General features: G+C 37.3%; 1 protein-coding gene across 3 annotated transcripts in view; it reads left to right on the top strand.

Annotated features, from left to right (window-relative positions):
* GNPTAB (N-acetylglucosamine-1-phosphate transferase subunits alpha and beta) overlaps window positions 1-16,720 on the top strand; it is a 41,332-nt gene that overhangs the window by 16,135 nt on the left and 8,477 nt on the right. For all 3 annotated transcript variants that reach the window (XM_082279531.1, XM_082279530.1, XM_082279532.1), the window contains exons 8-16: window positions 3,465-3,626; window positions 5,302-5,481; window positions 6,542-6,712; window positions 8,381-8,504; window positions 9,214-9,417; window positions 10,559-11,664; window positions 12,722-12,921; window positions 13,186-13,405; window positions 14,446-14,559. In XM_082279531.1, the coding sequence (XP_082135657.1) occupies window positions 3,465-3,626; window positions 5,302-5,481; window positions 6,542-6,712; window positions 8,381-8,504; window positions 9,214-9,417; window positions 10,559-11,664; window positions 12,722-12,921; window positions 13,186-13,405; window positions 14,446-14,559 (2,481 nt within the window). The remainder of the gene's footprint in view (window positions 1-3,464; window positions 3,627-5,301; window positions 5,482-6,541; window positions 6,713-8,380; window positions 8,505-9,213; window positions 9,418-10,558; window positions 11,665-12,721; window positions 12,922-13,185; window positions 13,406-14,445; window positions 14,560-16,720) is intronic.

Here is a 16,720-nt window from a genome sequence, read left to right as displayed (position 1 = left end):
GTTATGACAGATGAAGTTGAAAGTTATGTCTGACAGCTTTTATTGTCCATGTATTCTTAACCAAGTATTAGAAAGCCACTAGATGGAGGTGTTAGTCTGGTTGTGCAGCTGATGGCTGCTGAGCTGTTTCTTTAAGGGTTCCAAAGACTTTTCCTTGGACCTATACATGAAGAACAACTGAATATTTCATTTTTACTTCCCTCCCCACCTTCCCCCCCCTTAACTACATTTCTAAGGGAGACTGTTGTTCAACCTAAAAAGACTCTTGTAACTTAAAAACTGTGTTGTGATGTAAAGACTGACAAGGAAAGAATTGCCAAGGCCAGGGGATTTGATTTGTTTGATTTTGGGTCTTTTGAGACTGTCATGCTAACAGTTTTTCACTGAAATTATGCACAATAGTGAAAATTTTTAGAGAAAGTTGATTTTTCCTTCAAGATTTAACATCCTGATTGCTTCAAGGACAACTAAGAGCTTGTAGATCTCCCTCTTTGTAAAATACCATGTCCTTTAATCCACATGCACACACAGATACATAAATACGGACAAGTTATGTTAGAAACTTAGGGCTGTCTTAATGACCTTGTCTTACTAGTGGAAGTAAATCCACATGGGAAACTGCAGGCACAGTGATGTTGGGTGTTTGCTGTCCTCACTGGAGATGGGGAGTCTGGGATTCTTACTGCTGCTCATCAGTGTTTCTGGAGCAGAGAGGTGGCTTCAGGAGTTGGTGTGTGAGCACACAGATGTAGTAAGTAAGCTTTGTAGAAAAAAACCTGAAGGCATTGCATTAGTTTTGACTCAGAGATGACCCTCCTATGTCATCTTATGAGGGCAACTTGAGGCATTTGTAAAGACAGCAGTGTTTTATATTTGTGAAGCTTTTTGTAACTCTTTAATGCAACAAACACTTCCTTTCCCTTGCTATGTAGGGATCTATATTGAGTTTTCCCAATATCTACACTGGAGTGGGAAAAGAGGAGCTTCTTATTTCCTTAATAATCAGCTTTGGTCATTGAGAAGATAAGGTGTAATAATTTAAGGACTGGTTGGGAATCTAAGTCCCACCTCAGAAAAAAAAAAATGCTCTTGAGGCTTCTTTGAGGCTTCTTACCTTGAGAAAATGGAAATGAAGATATTTACTTCTGCATGGGGTGTCTGAGCTCATCTGGCTCCTAGTCTAGTAAGATAGAAGTGAAATGCTGGCTGCATGCTGGAGAACCTGCATTTCGAGTTACCTGGTGGAGATACTGCAGTTTTTAAGTGCGTGATAAAAATGTGTCACAGTGGTGGTCTGGGTGTGTGCCTGCAAGGTGTGTTCTCAGCCCACTTGTGTTAGCAGAGGACCACCTGGTCACACTGACTCTCTGCATCTACCTGCCTGTTCTTCTGTTCTGTTTTGACAATACCTTTGGATCTGCTGACCTGTTTTGGCAAGATGAAGATGTTCTCTGGAAGGTAATATTTTAAGGGAATGGGTGATTGCATCCATCCCTACTGAGAGGAGGCTAAATACCTGTGAGACATTAAAAAATCTGCCAGGAGACAAATCCATTTTGAATGTACCAGCAACAAAATGCTTGGAGCAGAGCTTGCAATTTATTAGAATCTAGTTAAGTTATTTCACCAGGTAACATCACTGAAGTCTAACTTTATTGATAGCTCTGCTTAGGAAAAGACTGGTTTCTTAAAAAGGTGCTACTGGGAAAAAACCCACATTGATATATGATCTATTCAGTGCAGGGATTAGATTAACTCTGATGCTGAGAAATGGTGCATGTTTTTCCATTGCTTCTTGTATGTGTTTGGAATATTACAAATTAAAAAAAAATACAGCATACATGCAGTGTTAGTGGGGGGGAAGTGTTTGTAATAAATCTAGTTTGGAGTCTGTAGTACAGGTACTTATTTTGCCGAGTTTGGGAGTGAGTTAAAGAGAAACTAAATGTTCTTATATGCTTTCAAAGCTCTAAAATGGTAGTATTTTGGTTTGTTGTAGGTATGATTTACGAGACAGATTCTAAGGGACAGTGTGACACTGCTGTATTGCTAAATAAAGAACATAGCCAGTGCTGGCAGCTTTGCAATCTGCAGCATTTTGATACCGATATTTTTGGAGGTTGCTGCCTGCAGTCCGTAACTATACCTCAGCCGTTTAGCTGCTGAAGCCATCCTTTCCACCCATAGGTTCAGATGATTCCCTGGAAGGTCTGAGATTTATCAGATTTTTCTAATGACAGGCCTCATAAGTCAGATTGAAAGATCTCAAATAGCATGTGAGTCAAAGCATCAACAGCTTTAAAATGTCACAAGTGGAACAGCTGGTCTTGCTAAGGGAAGGGCTGCTAACTCTGGGACAAGTGTTGTTTTAAAATAAGCAGAAAGGGTCAGATTTAATAAAAAAAAATAAAGAAATAAAACCACTTAGAGTTATTGCGAAGGGAACTGTGACGTTTTTGCTTTTTTTGAACATGATTATTCAAATTTGATAGCTTATGAATTGCGTTTGTACTGAAAATTTGGTAGATGTGGTTGTCTTACGTTGCCTGAAGGCACAAAAATTAAGCATAGCATCAAATAAATATTAATGATTAACTGCATTTTTTTCTTAATAAGACTGTTGAATTCATGCACTTGGAAAATCAAAGGGCAGTCCTGCTTTTAGCTTGATTGGGTCTGCTCGTGGTACTTCATATGGTAAACACAGCATTTACTGGGTTATGCCTTATTCCTAGGGAGATGCTTTGATGCCCTGAAATCTGTAAACTATACTCGCTGTTAGGGTGTGTGTAGTGCAAGCCCCTGATCCTGTGCATTATGAAATCTGATATACAGACTTACTGGTGGCAAGAGATAAAAACAGCAAACAGATCAAACAGTCCACAACTAAGAAATTACCTTAGCAGCATATTGGCAACCAGCACCAAGGACTTGGAGACCCACATGGATTAGCTCTGGAGCCCTTTGTATCTCAGATTTCGGAGCTGTAGGTTGAACTAACTGTAAACCATTCTGAACATTTCACGCTTCTGACAGCGATGATACCTCAGTGCCCTTAATTTTCTGGCAAAATCATTCCTTGTTTAAGATGGGGAAAAGGCCAATTCTTTCAGTCATATAATAAAGTGTTAATAAAACATGAGTTCTGTTATTTGAGTGACAGAGAATGGATGGGGACTTACTATTCATTTACTCCCGGAGTATTTAAAACATGAATAGGTTTACTGTTGCTGGATCATTGTGTAGAGAGACATTGACTTTGCAAAGTGAAAATTAAGCATGATGTTCTGTATCTTGAAATGTTTTTCAGTTCCCATTTTACTACTTCTTTTTGTGTTTTTACAAAATTGTAGCTCTTTAAAAACAGTGCTTCCCAGTCATTCTTATTAGTAACTCTAGGAAAAATAATACAAGGAAAAGATGGAAAAGGAAGAGTGCTGCTGGAGTTTTCTCTGCTTGTGTAGTTGCAGCTCTATTCAGAAGCCAGCGTGGCTCTCTTGCAACTGAATAACCCCAAGGGTTTCCAAGAACTGAGCAAGCAAGCAAAGAAGAACATGACTATAGATGGGAAAGAATTGATGCTTAATCCTGCTTATTTACTGTGGGACCTCAGCTCTGTCAGTCAGGTGGGTGAATTCTCTTACAGCAGGTAAATGTTACAGCATTTAAAAACTGCAAGTAGAGGCTAACTAGTCAATGATAAGGGTCAGTGATAAGGAACGTGGGATTTTTTCGAAGCTTGGAACTAATTAAGAATCAAATATTTATTAGCTTGTAAGAAAACATCACAAGAACACTGCCCAGTTCTCAAATCAATGGGAAAGAAGGATCAAACAGTGTGATATTTAATTTAAATTTTCATGTTCTCTACTAAGTGAAAAATATTGTCCTCTGCACATGTTCTGATAAAGCTGTGTGCAGTCAAGTCCTGAAAGGCTTAACTGATCCTCACTGGCAGATAAGCAGGCTTCTTGTGTGGGGAGATAGAGGGTTCTTTTAACAAACATGATTATCTCATTCCCAATATATTTCTTAGGCATTTTTTTGCTTTGCAGCATCATTTATGCTGAGCAAGTGCTAATTGCTTCTCTTTCAAAAATGTTGAAGCCCTGAAATACAGATGTCTGTAAAGAAAGGAGGTTTACTTTAAATGCTTTTGATACAATGAAGGATGTTTGGTTTAAGAACAGGAAATTAAATAGCAAGGTGTCTCTTTCAAGATAAGATATTCTAAAATCCTGGGGTTTTTCCTTGTGCTGGAATTTAATTTTACAATAAATCTCAAGTGGCATGGTTAATGTACCCACTCCTGAAAAGCTTGCAGTCTGTCTTCGTATCCTGTGACCTGGATTTTTGGGGAATTCTTCCTAGTTTATACCAACCCTGAACTTCAAGTTTATATTTCCCCATGTTGAAATTATGCTTTATTTTGTGAATGGGCACCTAGCCAAGGGCTGCTGGTCTTGCTAAAATGTTTTCTGTTGTTACTCTTTTGTGAATGTGAAAGCTGTATTTCTGTACATATTAGAAAACTTATGTACAGTGTGTAGAATCTGCAGTGAAAATGGTAATTATTAAACATTCATCTATTTTCTTTAGCCTTCTGTTTTGTTTGGGCTGTAGAAAAGTTCCTTTCAGGCAGCCTTACTTGCTGGTTTTAGGACAGGTCACCACGTTCTCATAAATGTGAGAAGAAACATACGTTTCGGTGTCCTATAACCTAATTTTGTTACTTGACTGATGAGTTTCTAACTGAAACATTTTCTATCTAATAAATATATATGGAAACATAGCTATTTGATAGTGAATATTAGGCTAAGTTTTGTTCATTTTCTCCTGCTTAAATTCTTTAAAATAATAGAGCAGGGGATAATTGAAGAGCAACTACATCATGACACTTCCAGTATGTCTATATTAGGTGACATTTATATACAGCTCATGGTGCAATGTACTTGAAAGGCCCTAGCCTCTTGAAACTGGATTTCTGAAAGGTGATGTTGCTGGTTTGAAATGAAGGAGACGGGTGTTTTTTCTGCTTCATTCTTCAAGAACTTCTTTCAGCATGGTCAGTAGACATCCTAATGATACCAGCTGATCAGCCAGTGACATCAGAACATTGTATTGTTCACCTTGGTAATTTGGAAGAATATGATTCTTATTATCAATGTACTTTTTATTTTGAATGTCTCAGTCCTGAAGTGCTTAAGCACCCATATGCCAAAGCACACTGTCCTTACCTAGCTGGGTCAGAAATTTAGTGTTCTATTTAAAATCTAAGAAAGGGGTTTTTCCTTTCTGTAGTCTAAGCAGGATGAAGATGTTTCTGCCAGCCGCTTTGAGGACAACGAAGAGCTGCGGTACTCACTGCGATCAATAGAGAGACACGCCCCTTGGGTACGGCACATTTTCATCGTCACCAATGGGCAGATTCCTTCCTGGCTTAACCTGGATAATCCTCGGATAACTATAGTCACACATCAGGTAAAATTCAACAAAACTACCACTATGAAAGGGCCAGCAAAGATACCCTGTTTGATTTGAAATGCAGTTATCCTCTTGCAGCCAAAGGCTGCATTTATTTGGGAGAAATGACAACTTCTTCTCTGTCTCACCCAGGGTTTTATTGTGCATGTCCTTATATTTTGGCTAAATAGATCACTGAATATATATCAAGCCTGTATTTATTTCACTTTTCCAAATATTGAAGCTTCAGCTAACATATACCCATGTCTAATTTCCTTATAGTCTATTTATAAAAACCTGGGGAGAGGAAATTGTAATCTGAATCTATAAACAGTCTCTCAGAACTAGTAATAACTTAATAACTTTGTGCTGAGACAGGATGGATTACAATTACTGGAGCAAAGAAAATGGCTACAAAATAAAGTAGCTATGCATTCTAAAAGTGTTACTTAAAAAGAGAAAGGGAATCCTTCAAGCTTCCTGAATAAGTGAAACCAAAATTCTCTAGTAGCTTATTACAAATTCAGAAGTAATTTTGGTCTTTGGACATGCCATAGGAACTCTGCACAACTGAAGTGCTAAAGAGATACTTACTCAACTTCTTCTGCTGTCTGCTGGTGAAGTTACTTGAAAGGGATGCAACAATCCTGACTTTTTGAATGCTGTAAGAGGTTCAGTTTGCTGGAAATTTTGTGCAGCCTGCAATTCATGGGAATTATAAGTGTACACTGAGCCTGGTCCAGTACTCAGTGAAAGAGGAGTATGTGAAAGTTTGCGTCTTTGTGATCAACCAGGTGCAGTTTCTTAGTTAAGTAGCAGAATTGAAAACAGGTTTGTGTGGGAAAAATGAGATATTGAAGTTGTTTGGGTTTGTTTGTTTGTTTGTTTTGCTTAAATATCTTTACATTTTTCTTTTGTATCTATCCTTGTTCTTGATATGTTTTGGTTTTTTTAGTAGATACGTATCAAATATCTGGTGTGCCTGACCTTATATGGTTTTGTTTTTGTGGGGTTTTTTATTTATTGGTTTTCTGCCTTCTGAAACTGTTTTTGGTTGTTGGGGTTTTTCTTGTTTTAGGAAATATTTCAGAATGCGAGTCACTTGCCTACCTTCAGTTCACCAGCTATTGAAAGTCATATTCATCGTATCAGTGGCCTTTCTCAGAAGTTTATTTATCTCAATGATGATGTTATGTTTGGGAAGGATGTTTGGCCTGATGATTTTTACAGTCACTCGAAAGGTCAAAAGGTAAGCTGTTATGAAAAGATATTTTAGCAGAAGTAGAACTTTTCTGCTCTAATATGATAAAAATCAAAGGAATGCTACTTGGAAAGGAAGAGCACTCGCTCCCCCTTTTATCTGTAAAGGTTCATTGTTCTTAACTAGAGAACTGTTAGCAAAGGTTCAGGGTATTGAAGGCTCTTCTCTGTATTTGTAGGTGTGCTGTGTTGATGTTTTTAGGATTACTCTTTCTCAGATTCACTCCTAGGTTTGAGGGGTTATAATGGCTCCTCTGTCAGGATTCATTTTAGTTTCAGTGTTATTCTTTAATTCTCCTGCTCTCTGTTGGAACACTGGTAAGACTGATAATGTGTGGCAGCTACCAGACTTTCTTCCTTGTAAATTCTTTCTGTTTTGTGGGAAATACTCAAACAAAAATGAGCTTTTCTGTGGGAGCACCGAGTTCAGATGACATTTAAACTGGTCTAATATTTAAGTTTACCATTAACTGCCTCTGTTCCAGACACCCATATCTTTGCCCAATCTATATATAATTATATAATATATATAATTATTTGCTAAAATAATAGATATTGTTCCATGTTATGAATGTAAAGTAATTTAGTCTTTCAACAAAGCCATTATCAACAACTGGGGTTAAGCAAGGAAAGCAGGCTGAGGAAATATTAGCAATAGTTATGCATCAACACTGGTTGCCAGCAGGGTTTTCATCCATTAGCTTGATCTATAAGAGTCACATGGAGAAAAAAATTGAAGATTTATATATGTTATTTCTATTAAAGCAGTGAGTACACAAGGCACCAGAGACCATTGAATTAAACATTTTATGCAGGCAGATATGCACACTTGCACACAAATACAGAAGGGTTGGACAAAATTAGTTTAAGCCACAATTAAAATAACTGCTTCAGTACTTGGGGATGTTAGGAGGCTTTTTAGTTGTTTTAAATTTCTAAAGATACAGGCATATAACTGCAAAATCATATTGTTACAGCATTTGTATTGTTCTTTAGTTATTCATCCCAGTTATGATGATGAAGTCAGTTTAGGTGCAGTGTTGTTTGTGATAACATGATCAGCAAGTGTTACTGTAGGAAATGTGCTGCTAAAATCTTGAAACAATAAGGTCTATAAGAAAATGTGTGGGGTTTTTAATGCCTCCTCATCTGAAAATACACACACTTTTTTTTTTTTTTATATCCTGCCAATTCTTAGGATTATTTAAGTCACAGAGGATCAGATGCTTCAGGGATTATGTTCAACATATGCTGCTTATCTCATGACTGGTTAGTAATGAAGAAACATTTTGAGTCAGGAGAATGAGTGAACTGCAGAGCTATTTCACAGTTTAAGTTCACCCTTCCTATCTGAAAAAAGAGAAGATGCTAGTTGTCATTGGAATATGGTTTGCAGAAGTAGATTTGGGAAGTCCTACTTTCCATTTCTGGCTGTTGCTGCTTTGCTGTATGGCTTTGGGAATTCTTCAGTTCTTCTGTTTGAAAGGGATAACATTTACTTCACAGGCAACAGGGTTTAAATGCTGTTTGTAAAGCTCTGTGGAATCTTAAGGCACTGTACACAGGGAGAAATTATTGTAAGTCTCCATATTCGAAGAAACAAGCTCAGTTGACTTCTATTTGCCAGTCCTTGTCTCAGACTGTAATGTTGTTCCAGGTTTACTTGACTTGGCCTGTGCCAAACTGTGCCGAGGGATGTCCTGGCTCATGGATTAAAGATGGTTACTGTGATAAAGCCTGTAATAACTCAGCATGTGATTGGGATGGAGGTGATTGCATTGGTAAGACTGCAATGTTAAATTTAGAAAAAGTGAACTGTTTGTTTTTCCTTACAAGAATGGTTATATAATTTGTCTTTTTCATGGAACTACAGAATTTGCCTCCCTTAGTAATAAACAAACAAGTTGACTTAAAAATTTCTATGAAAAATGACATAGAAAATAGTAGGGCATAGGATAATCTTTCTTTAGGTATCAAATTTGACTACCTGAAAGAAGGGGTTTTGAAATTTAAATTATTATATGTTAATAATAATATACAGTGTTATATATTATTTGGATTCAGAATCCAAACAATAGTTGACTGTGAAGCTGCACTGTTAGTTTTTAGATAAAATTTTCAGGACTGCAGTGTAATAAAATGAAGTGGTACTTCTGGATTGAGGAAGTGATACCTTTCTAGGAGGCTGTAAAGTCAAGACTGCAAGCACAAGGAGTAGTAAATCTGTTTTCTGCCTTCCTTTTTGAAGTTAAGACAAAATATGTTGGCACTTTGGATACCCTTTTCATTTGATTCCTAAACTTCTACACTGGGTGTAAAATCTATAGTTTACATAAACTCACAGAGGTCTAGTTAGGATTTGCCCCTTTTTAATTTCACTGATGATTGTTGAGTCTTCAGTCTAGCTTTAACATTGTGGCTTAAATGTGCCTTTCTTTGGTTATTTGAAATTCTTATTTCTGGTGGGCTTGTTTTTTCTTTTTTCTCTAGGTAACAGTGGGGGTAATCGCTATGTTGCTGGTGGAGGTGCCGTTGGAGGCATTGGGAATGGCCCACCGTGGCAATTTGGAGCAGGAATAAGTGGTGTTTCATACTGTAACCAAGGCTGTGCTAATTCCTGGCTAGCAGACAAATTCTGTGATCAGGCCTGCAATGTCCTCTCATGTGGATTTGATGCTGGTGACTGTGGCCAGGGTATGTAAAAAGCATTGCTGATAAACTTTCTATGGGGATTCTCTTGAATTACCTGACGTTTTTTGGTTCCTCATTACTCTCAAATTGGGCTAAGTGTCCAGTACTGTTCTGTGGGAAAGAGCTTCTAGCAGCTGGAGAAAGTCAGGTGTTTAGTGTACTCACTAATCCAAGCCTGGATCAATATTATTTGCTGCTTTATTTACTAAAGCTATTACTGATCAAGCATGGGTAGGAGCTTGATACCTTATGGAGCAGCAAGCATCAAACTCCTTGCCCCAAGAAGCCAACATTCTAAGTGGGGAAATCCCATTTCAGTTGTGCAAAGCATCTTTACCTGACTAAGGACAGTTGAATTGATGATGCCTGTAGCAGTTAAAAGTTTAAAGAACCTCTCTGATGCTGACAGTGTGAGTTCAAATCTGGCTCTGGGCTCTTGCCAAAGGCTACTTTCAGTCACAAGTGAACTTGTGTGAAGTTCATTTGGATATGAAAGATTAGCAGGAGAGAATGAAGTGATTGAAAGTGCTGTCTGGTATATGCAGGAGAAGAACTTGTCCTGTTTGGAAGAGCAGAGGCTCCCTTGCGTTTCAGCTGGGACAAATGTGTTACTGGTGATTCTGTTGCTGGCAGTGAGGTTTTGCTCATATGGGAGATGACAGATAATCTGTGTTCTGCTGTGGGAGGTAGAAGTTCCTTTCAGCCTATCTGATTTTGAAAATTTCAAATCAAGATGCAGCACTATAGCAGTGAAATCCAGCTGTTGTTACATTACTCTCCTAAAATGTGGCAAAAGTGTAATATGGGCAAGCTACTTATGACTGATTCATAATTTTAAGTGACATGTGATAATGAGGCATGTAGGTTCTTCAGGTAGAGACTGAAAGAGTGATAAATTATACTGGCTTTTAGAATTAACATGGGAGTGTCTGGTGGCTTTATATATCTGAGTGTGTTCTAGTCATCCATTATTGAAGATAAGTGAGCCAGAAGCTGGAAACTAGAGTAAGTGTTCTTTCACAAAGCTGCTAATATAGTGACTGTAGCTGGGCATATTACTATTAAAAAAAGAGTGAAATATAAATGTCATGCTGAAAATTGACAGAAGTTTGTTTTGTTTCTTGTTTGGCTTTTCTTTTTCCAGATCACTTTGAAGAGATGTACAGGGTGATGCTTCACCTTAATCAGACCTACTATGTTATTCCCAAAGGTGAATGTCTGCCGTACTTCAGCTTCAGTGAAATAGCCAAGAAAGGAATTGAGGGTTCATACAGTGATAATCCAATTATCCGACATGCTTCAGTTGCTAACAAATGGAAAACTATCCACCTCATCATGCACAGTGGCATGAACACAACTGTGATCTATTTTAACCTTACATTCCTAAATAAAAATGATGAAGAGTTTAAAATGCAAATAGCTGTTGAAGTTGATACTAGAGAGGAACCAAAACTGAACACAACTTCTGTGCAAAAACCTAACTCTCATTTTAAAAGTGTTACTTCAGTACCAGAAGCTGAAATGCTATTTGAGGATATTCCAGAAGAAAAACGCTTTCCAAGAGTCAGGAGACATCGAAATGGCACAAAAGAGAGTGTACCTGAAGAGGTGATAATCCCATCAGTAAATGTGTCTCTTCTTCCTGAAGATGTCCAACTAGCACTGCAGAAACTGGACTTAAAACTACTAAATGGTGATATAACTCAGAAAGGATATAACCTATCCAAGGCTGCTCTCCTGAGACCTTTCCAGTTTTTAACCACAGTAAAGAGTATTGTAGGCCTGGAAAAGGACATGAATAATCATTCAGAACATCAGAAGAACCATAGCAGCTGGGAGAAGCCTTATAAAGATGTAAATGATGGCAAAATAAAAACAGTAAAAGCAAATGAAGAAGTTCCTTTGAGGCTTATGGGAACAAAGGGGACCGTTGTGACAATGAGCACAAATAAACATATTTATAAAGTGCAGCCTAAAGCCACACTTCCCTCCCAGAGCATGGGGAAAAAAAATGAAACTCGAGAAAAAGTATTGAATGCACTCATATTAAGGGAAACACAGAAATCAAAACATACTGGGAATTTTGATACTGGAGAAGGCGCACAGGGAATGGAAGGAGGAAAAGGGCATGAGCAGGTGGATGCAAATATAAAGGAGGGGCTAGTGGGAAGAAAATTACAGTCTTATGCTGGCAGTTACCAAGGCTTTTTGCCATGGGAGAAAAAGAAGTATTTCCAGGACCTTCTTGATGTGAGTATCGTAATGTCATTCCTTACTGGAATAGTTGCATCTTTCTGCATTTATTGGAATACTGTTAATATGATCTGTACATTTGGAATGTGCTTTGCTTTTGAGGCAAGTGCTGAGACTTTTTTTGAAAGCTGCTTTTCACATAAAGTCTGACTTGTTTATGATCTGGGCTTCTCTTAGCTAGGTGGTAAAAGCCAAATAACTATTTCTGTTCCATTTCTACTACCTTTTCTTGGTCAAATTCATTTTTTTTGTTGCATGTTGTCACAATGCTATTGTTCAGACATATATAGCACTATAACAGAAAGCTTAAATTTTGTTTTTGTTGCATTTATCCAAGTATGAATTCAGTTTATGTTTAAAGAATGCAGAAAGTAGGTATAATGATAAATACTTAAATTCTAAAATTTACGCTGAAAGTCTGCAAAGAAACTGCTTATCTAGACTGTATCAAGAAAATGTCTAGGAAATTTCCTCTGCTTCCAGCCAAAGCATTTTGGCAGTTTTAAAAACCTCTAGAAGAGAAGAGACTGTGCTTCAGTTGGTAGCAGCTGCTTTGCCCTATACTATACTAAACTATACCTATACCTGTGCCCTGTACTATACCTATACTTTCCTCATACTATGTTTTTAAGACTATCCCTCTCTGTTCATCTGAGATGGGATTTTGCAGAAGGAATCTTTATTTTCATAGGATTTCAGTTTATCAAATATGGATGAATAACCTGCAAAAAAGGGGCAATATTACAAATAAATCTGATGACAAGTAAAGACCTTAGTGTGTTGGAGGTGTCAGAGCACAAGTGTTAAGGAAGTCTTTTATAGAGTAGTTTTCCTCAAAGCATGAAAGCTTTAAGGAAAATCTTACTTTTTATCTTTTTTTTTTTTTTCCTAAGAAAGAACTAAGGAATAGGAAGAAAAATATTTAAAAATTCTCTTCCCATTTTCAGATATGGAAAGAGTTGGCATCTGGCTAAAATGTCATTTTACCTGTGTGTCTAGTGTTTTCTGACTTTTCAGTAATATAAACTTGATTTATGCCTGTCCTGCTCTTTAGGAAGAAGAGTCACTACTCAAACAAATGTCATATTTTACTGAAGGTAAACATTTTGGAAGGCAGCTGAAAGATACATTTGCCGATTCCCTTCGATATGTAAATAAGCTTTTAAACAGCAAGTTTGGATTTACATCTCGTAAAGTCCCCGCTCATATGCCTCACATGATTGACCGTACTGTTATGCAAGAGCTCCAGGATATGTGAGTGTTTTTGTTTGGAATAAGGTTAATCTGTGGGAAATTCTACCTTTCTGTTGCTTTGCTGTAGCCATTTCCAGTGTGTTAATGGCTACTCATTAAAATTATGTTTTGGAAAAGGAAATAAGAAATTTATTACAACATGGTAGTTGTGATACAATGAGACTTTTGAGGCCCTTTCAAAATTTTAGATAAGAATTTATTTTTAGGTAAGGAATGTTTTCTTCAAGAAATTAGAGTGCTAACTTTGTTTTCATTCTTATCTAGGTTTCCTGAGGAGTTTGACAAGACATCATTTCACAAAGTGCGTCACTCTGAAGATATGCAGTTCGCTTTTTCATATTTCTACTATCTTATGAGTGCAGTTCAGCCACTGAACATTTCTCAGATTTTTGATGAGGTTGATACAGACCAGTCAGGCATCTTGTCTGACCGAGAGATTCGCACGTTGGCCACGAGGATCCACGAGCTACCATTAAGTTTGCAGGTACTCTTTCATTACTGACTTAACTTTCAGAACAACTTCAGTTTTAAAGTCCAAGATGGTTAAAATAAAATGAGTCAAATTTTTATCCTTGCTTGTAGCGTCAGTAACATTTGGCAATTTTTAAATATTACCTGAAGAATATAGCATTGTGTTCTACTTATCATTGTTTGTTCTGTGGAGTCTGCAATGAAATGGAGTTCTACCAGCATCAGAAAAATGGCTCACTGGTGTCTGAGTTCAAATAATAGTGTGAGTTGGTCAAAAAAAATGGTCCCTGTCAAGAGTTGGATCCTGCTGTGCTTACTGTAGTTTCTGCATGTAGTAAAAGGCAGTTCTTGCCCTGAGGAACTTGTGGCCTAAAGAAAGAATTGAGAAAAAGGATAGCAAGGAAGTCATACTAATAAATAGTATGATCATATACAAAGACTCGTGCTGTTCTTCTAGGAACCTGATAAACAGAGATATGGTCTTTGTAGGACTTGCAGTCTTAAACATACAGTAGAGAACAAAGTGTACTGGTTTTGCTTTACAAGAGCGGAAATGGCACAAACCAATGAAACAATTTGTTCGTGACACAGGGCACAAAATCGTTGGTGTAGTCAGAGCACAGCCCTACTTTAGTGTGTTCCTGGCCTGTACCTTAATCAGAAAATCTTCCTGTCCTTGCAGTTCACTCTTTTGGGTTTTTTTGCTTAATTTGGAGTTTAATATGCCCGTGTTGATTTGGGAATTCTGTACTGTCCTGGCATTAGTAAAGGTGTGTTCTTAATTTTAAATGAAAATGTCATTAAGTCATAATTTGTCTGGTCTCAATTCAACTCTGTACTGGGCATTCCCTTTACTTCATGTGTATAGGGAGTCCCACTGACTTAGTTACTGAAATGGGGTCTGCTGAATATTAAGTCTTCTTTTGTGGACAGTACCATGGAAATTTGTTATGTAGGTTACACTAAACATGATTGTGCACCCTGGGTTTTTAGAACTATGTCAGTGAGAAAACAGGATTTAAAATGTTTTTTCTTCCCCTTTCTTTCTGTTAGGATTTGACAGGTCTAGAACAAATGCTAATAAATTGCTCCAAAGCTCTTCCTGCCAACATCACTCAGATCTATGTTATTCCTCCAACTCAGGAAGCGTATTATGATCCAAATCTGGTAAGAAACATTAATCTTAAAAGATGCTTATTTTCTTTCCTGAGTATGTATTTACTTTAAAAGCTGGTTTGATTTCTAGAAGGAAAGTATTTACAAAAATTACTACTTGTGTGTACACGAAGTAAGTGTTATAAAATGAAAATTTTACAGGCTGCTTCCTAACTTACAAACCCTTAGTTTTCCTTAAAAGCAGAGAAAAGCTGAGATTTAGAATGTTAGTATAATTGGGATTTAAAAAGTCATCCTTGTTAAGAAAATTTGCTGTTGTAAACCAAAAAGACAGTAAGCCCAATACCTCTCTGACTAGAACCTCCTGATAAGTCTTTATCTGAATTATAACCCACGTATTCTAAAAAAAACCCCAAAATCCAAAAACCCACCAAACTACCAGATGGACACCTCTAGAATTCGAAGGCTTCAGCCTGTTATTTTGATATCCAAAGCTGGGCTGACGGGAATCTCATGGAGTTCACCCAGGAGAAGTGCAAAATCCTGCACCTAGGAAGGAAAGCCCATGCAGCAGTGTTATGCTGGGGGCTGCCCAGCTGGGAAGCAGCTTGGCAGGAAAGGACCTGGGGATCCTGGAGGGCACCAAATGGGACATGAGCCAGCAGTGTGCCCTTTCCATATAGAAGGATGATGGTATCCTGGGTTGCATTACACAAAGTGTTGCCAGCAGATCAAGAAAAATGGACCCTTCCTTTCTGCTCAGCACTGGTAAGGCCACACCTGGAGTGGTGCTTCCAGTTCCAGGCTCCTTGGTATTGAGGGACATGTGGACATAGCCCTGAGCAACTGTTACCAGGTAGCCCTGCATGAGCAGGGAAGTTGGACTACTTGAGCTCCTAAGATTCCTTCCAACCTTACCCAGTCTGTGATTCTGTCAACATTGAGGTCTTAGGACTAAATGTTCTTTAGTGATTTAAGTTCTAAATTTCTATTTTAGGGATTAAATCCTCATCAACACCTGCTGGACTTTAGATCTGATACTAATACCTGAATTGCTTTTACAATGATAATATAATTCCTGCATCAACCAATGCATTTGAATAAAATGTGTGGAAGTACTTTGCAAAATGATTTTTTGCAACTCATTTTTTTACAGTTTCAAATCAATACATTATTAAGGCAAAAATAATTTTGATGAGTATAGATCATGAACTTTCATGTAGTAGAAGACGCTATGAATCCCCAACATATGCAAATCACAGTACAGAGATCTGCAAAATGTGTGTAGATAAATGTATATGAACACTGACTTTTTTTCCTTTTTTTCTTCCCTCTAGATATTTATCCTACCTTATATTCTTACCAGGTTATGTTACAAAGTTTTAAATACTAAATATATATAATTATTTGTAATAATTATATAGTTAAATATTTCCCCCTAATTCTGAATTACAGAAAAATTTTATATAAAGCCGTTCTGTCAGCATAATTTGAAGGAATGGAAGTGTGGATTTGAGAGTCCTGTACGGTCTGAGGACCTTTCATGCAGTTCAGCCTTATGTTATTTCTCCTCTTTTTTTTTGCTTTCAAGTCATTCTGAAAAACTTTGTGAAGTAAAAAACTTTCAAGAATAGTAGTAATTGAAGGATGGCTGCCATTAATGTATTTTAAGATGGGTTAAAAATAAGTCTCAGTGGCTGGGAACAATTTAAATTACTTTAAACTTTTTTGGAGAGTTAGTAAAATATTACTAATCTAAGCAGTAATGCCTAATGTACTAATCATTAGTACATTAGTCATTGCAAATAGCAGCAAAATAGCGTTTGTGGTGAGCACAAAGTTTTACATCTATTGTCTGCAACAGCTATATTTCTTGGAATTAACCTACCTACCATGGAAATACTCCTTGAAAACAGGGCTTTTGTTTGCCAGAATTGTTTCAACATTTGTATCAGCTGTTGTGCAGAGTTTGCCTGGCCCGTTTTACTGGTGGCCTTTATCAGAGGAATATCAGACAGCTGTCAAGTGAGTTAGAATTTTTGAATATTGTACTGAGAATGAAGTTGCAATGTTTTTGCCAGAAGATAATCTGTATTATTCATATATTGTTTGTAGAATAGGAAATTGTGATGTTATGTACCAGTATTGTTTTGGTTTTTCCCTCAACAATTGAAAACTATTGCTTTTGATTCCAGGAGAGTAAAGTATATGC

This window comes from Coloeus monedula (assembly GCF_965178545.1).
Source record: "Coloeus monedula genome assembly, chromosome: 4".
In the NCBI taxonomy this organism is placed as follows: Eukaryota; Metazoa; Chordata; class Aves; order Passeriformes; family Corvidae; genus Coloeus; species Coloeus monedula.
Note: the sequence above shows the minus strand (reverse complement) of the source record. Positions and strands in the feature narration are given on the sequence as shown.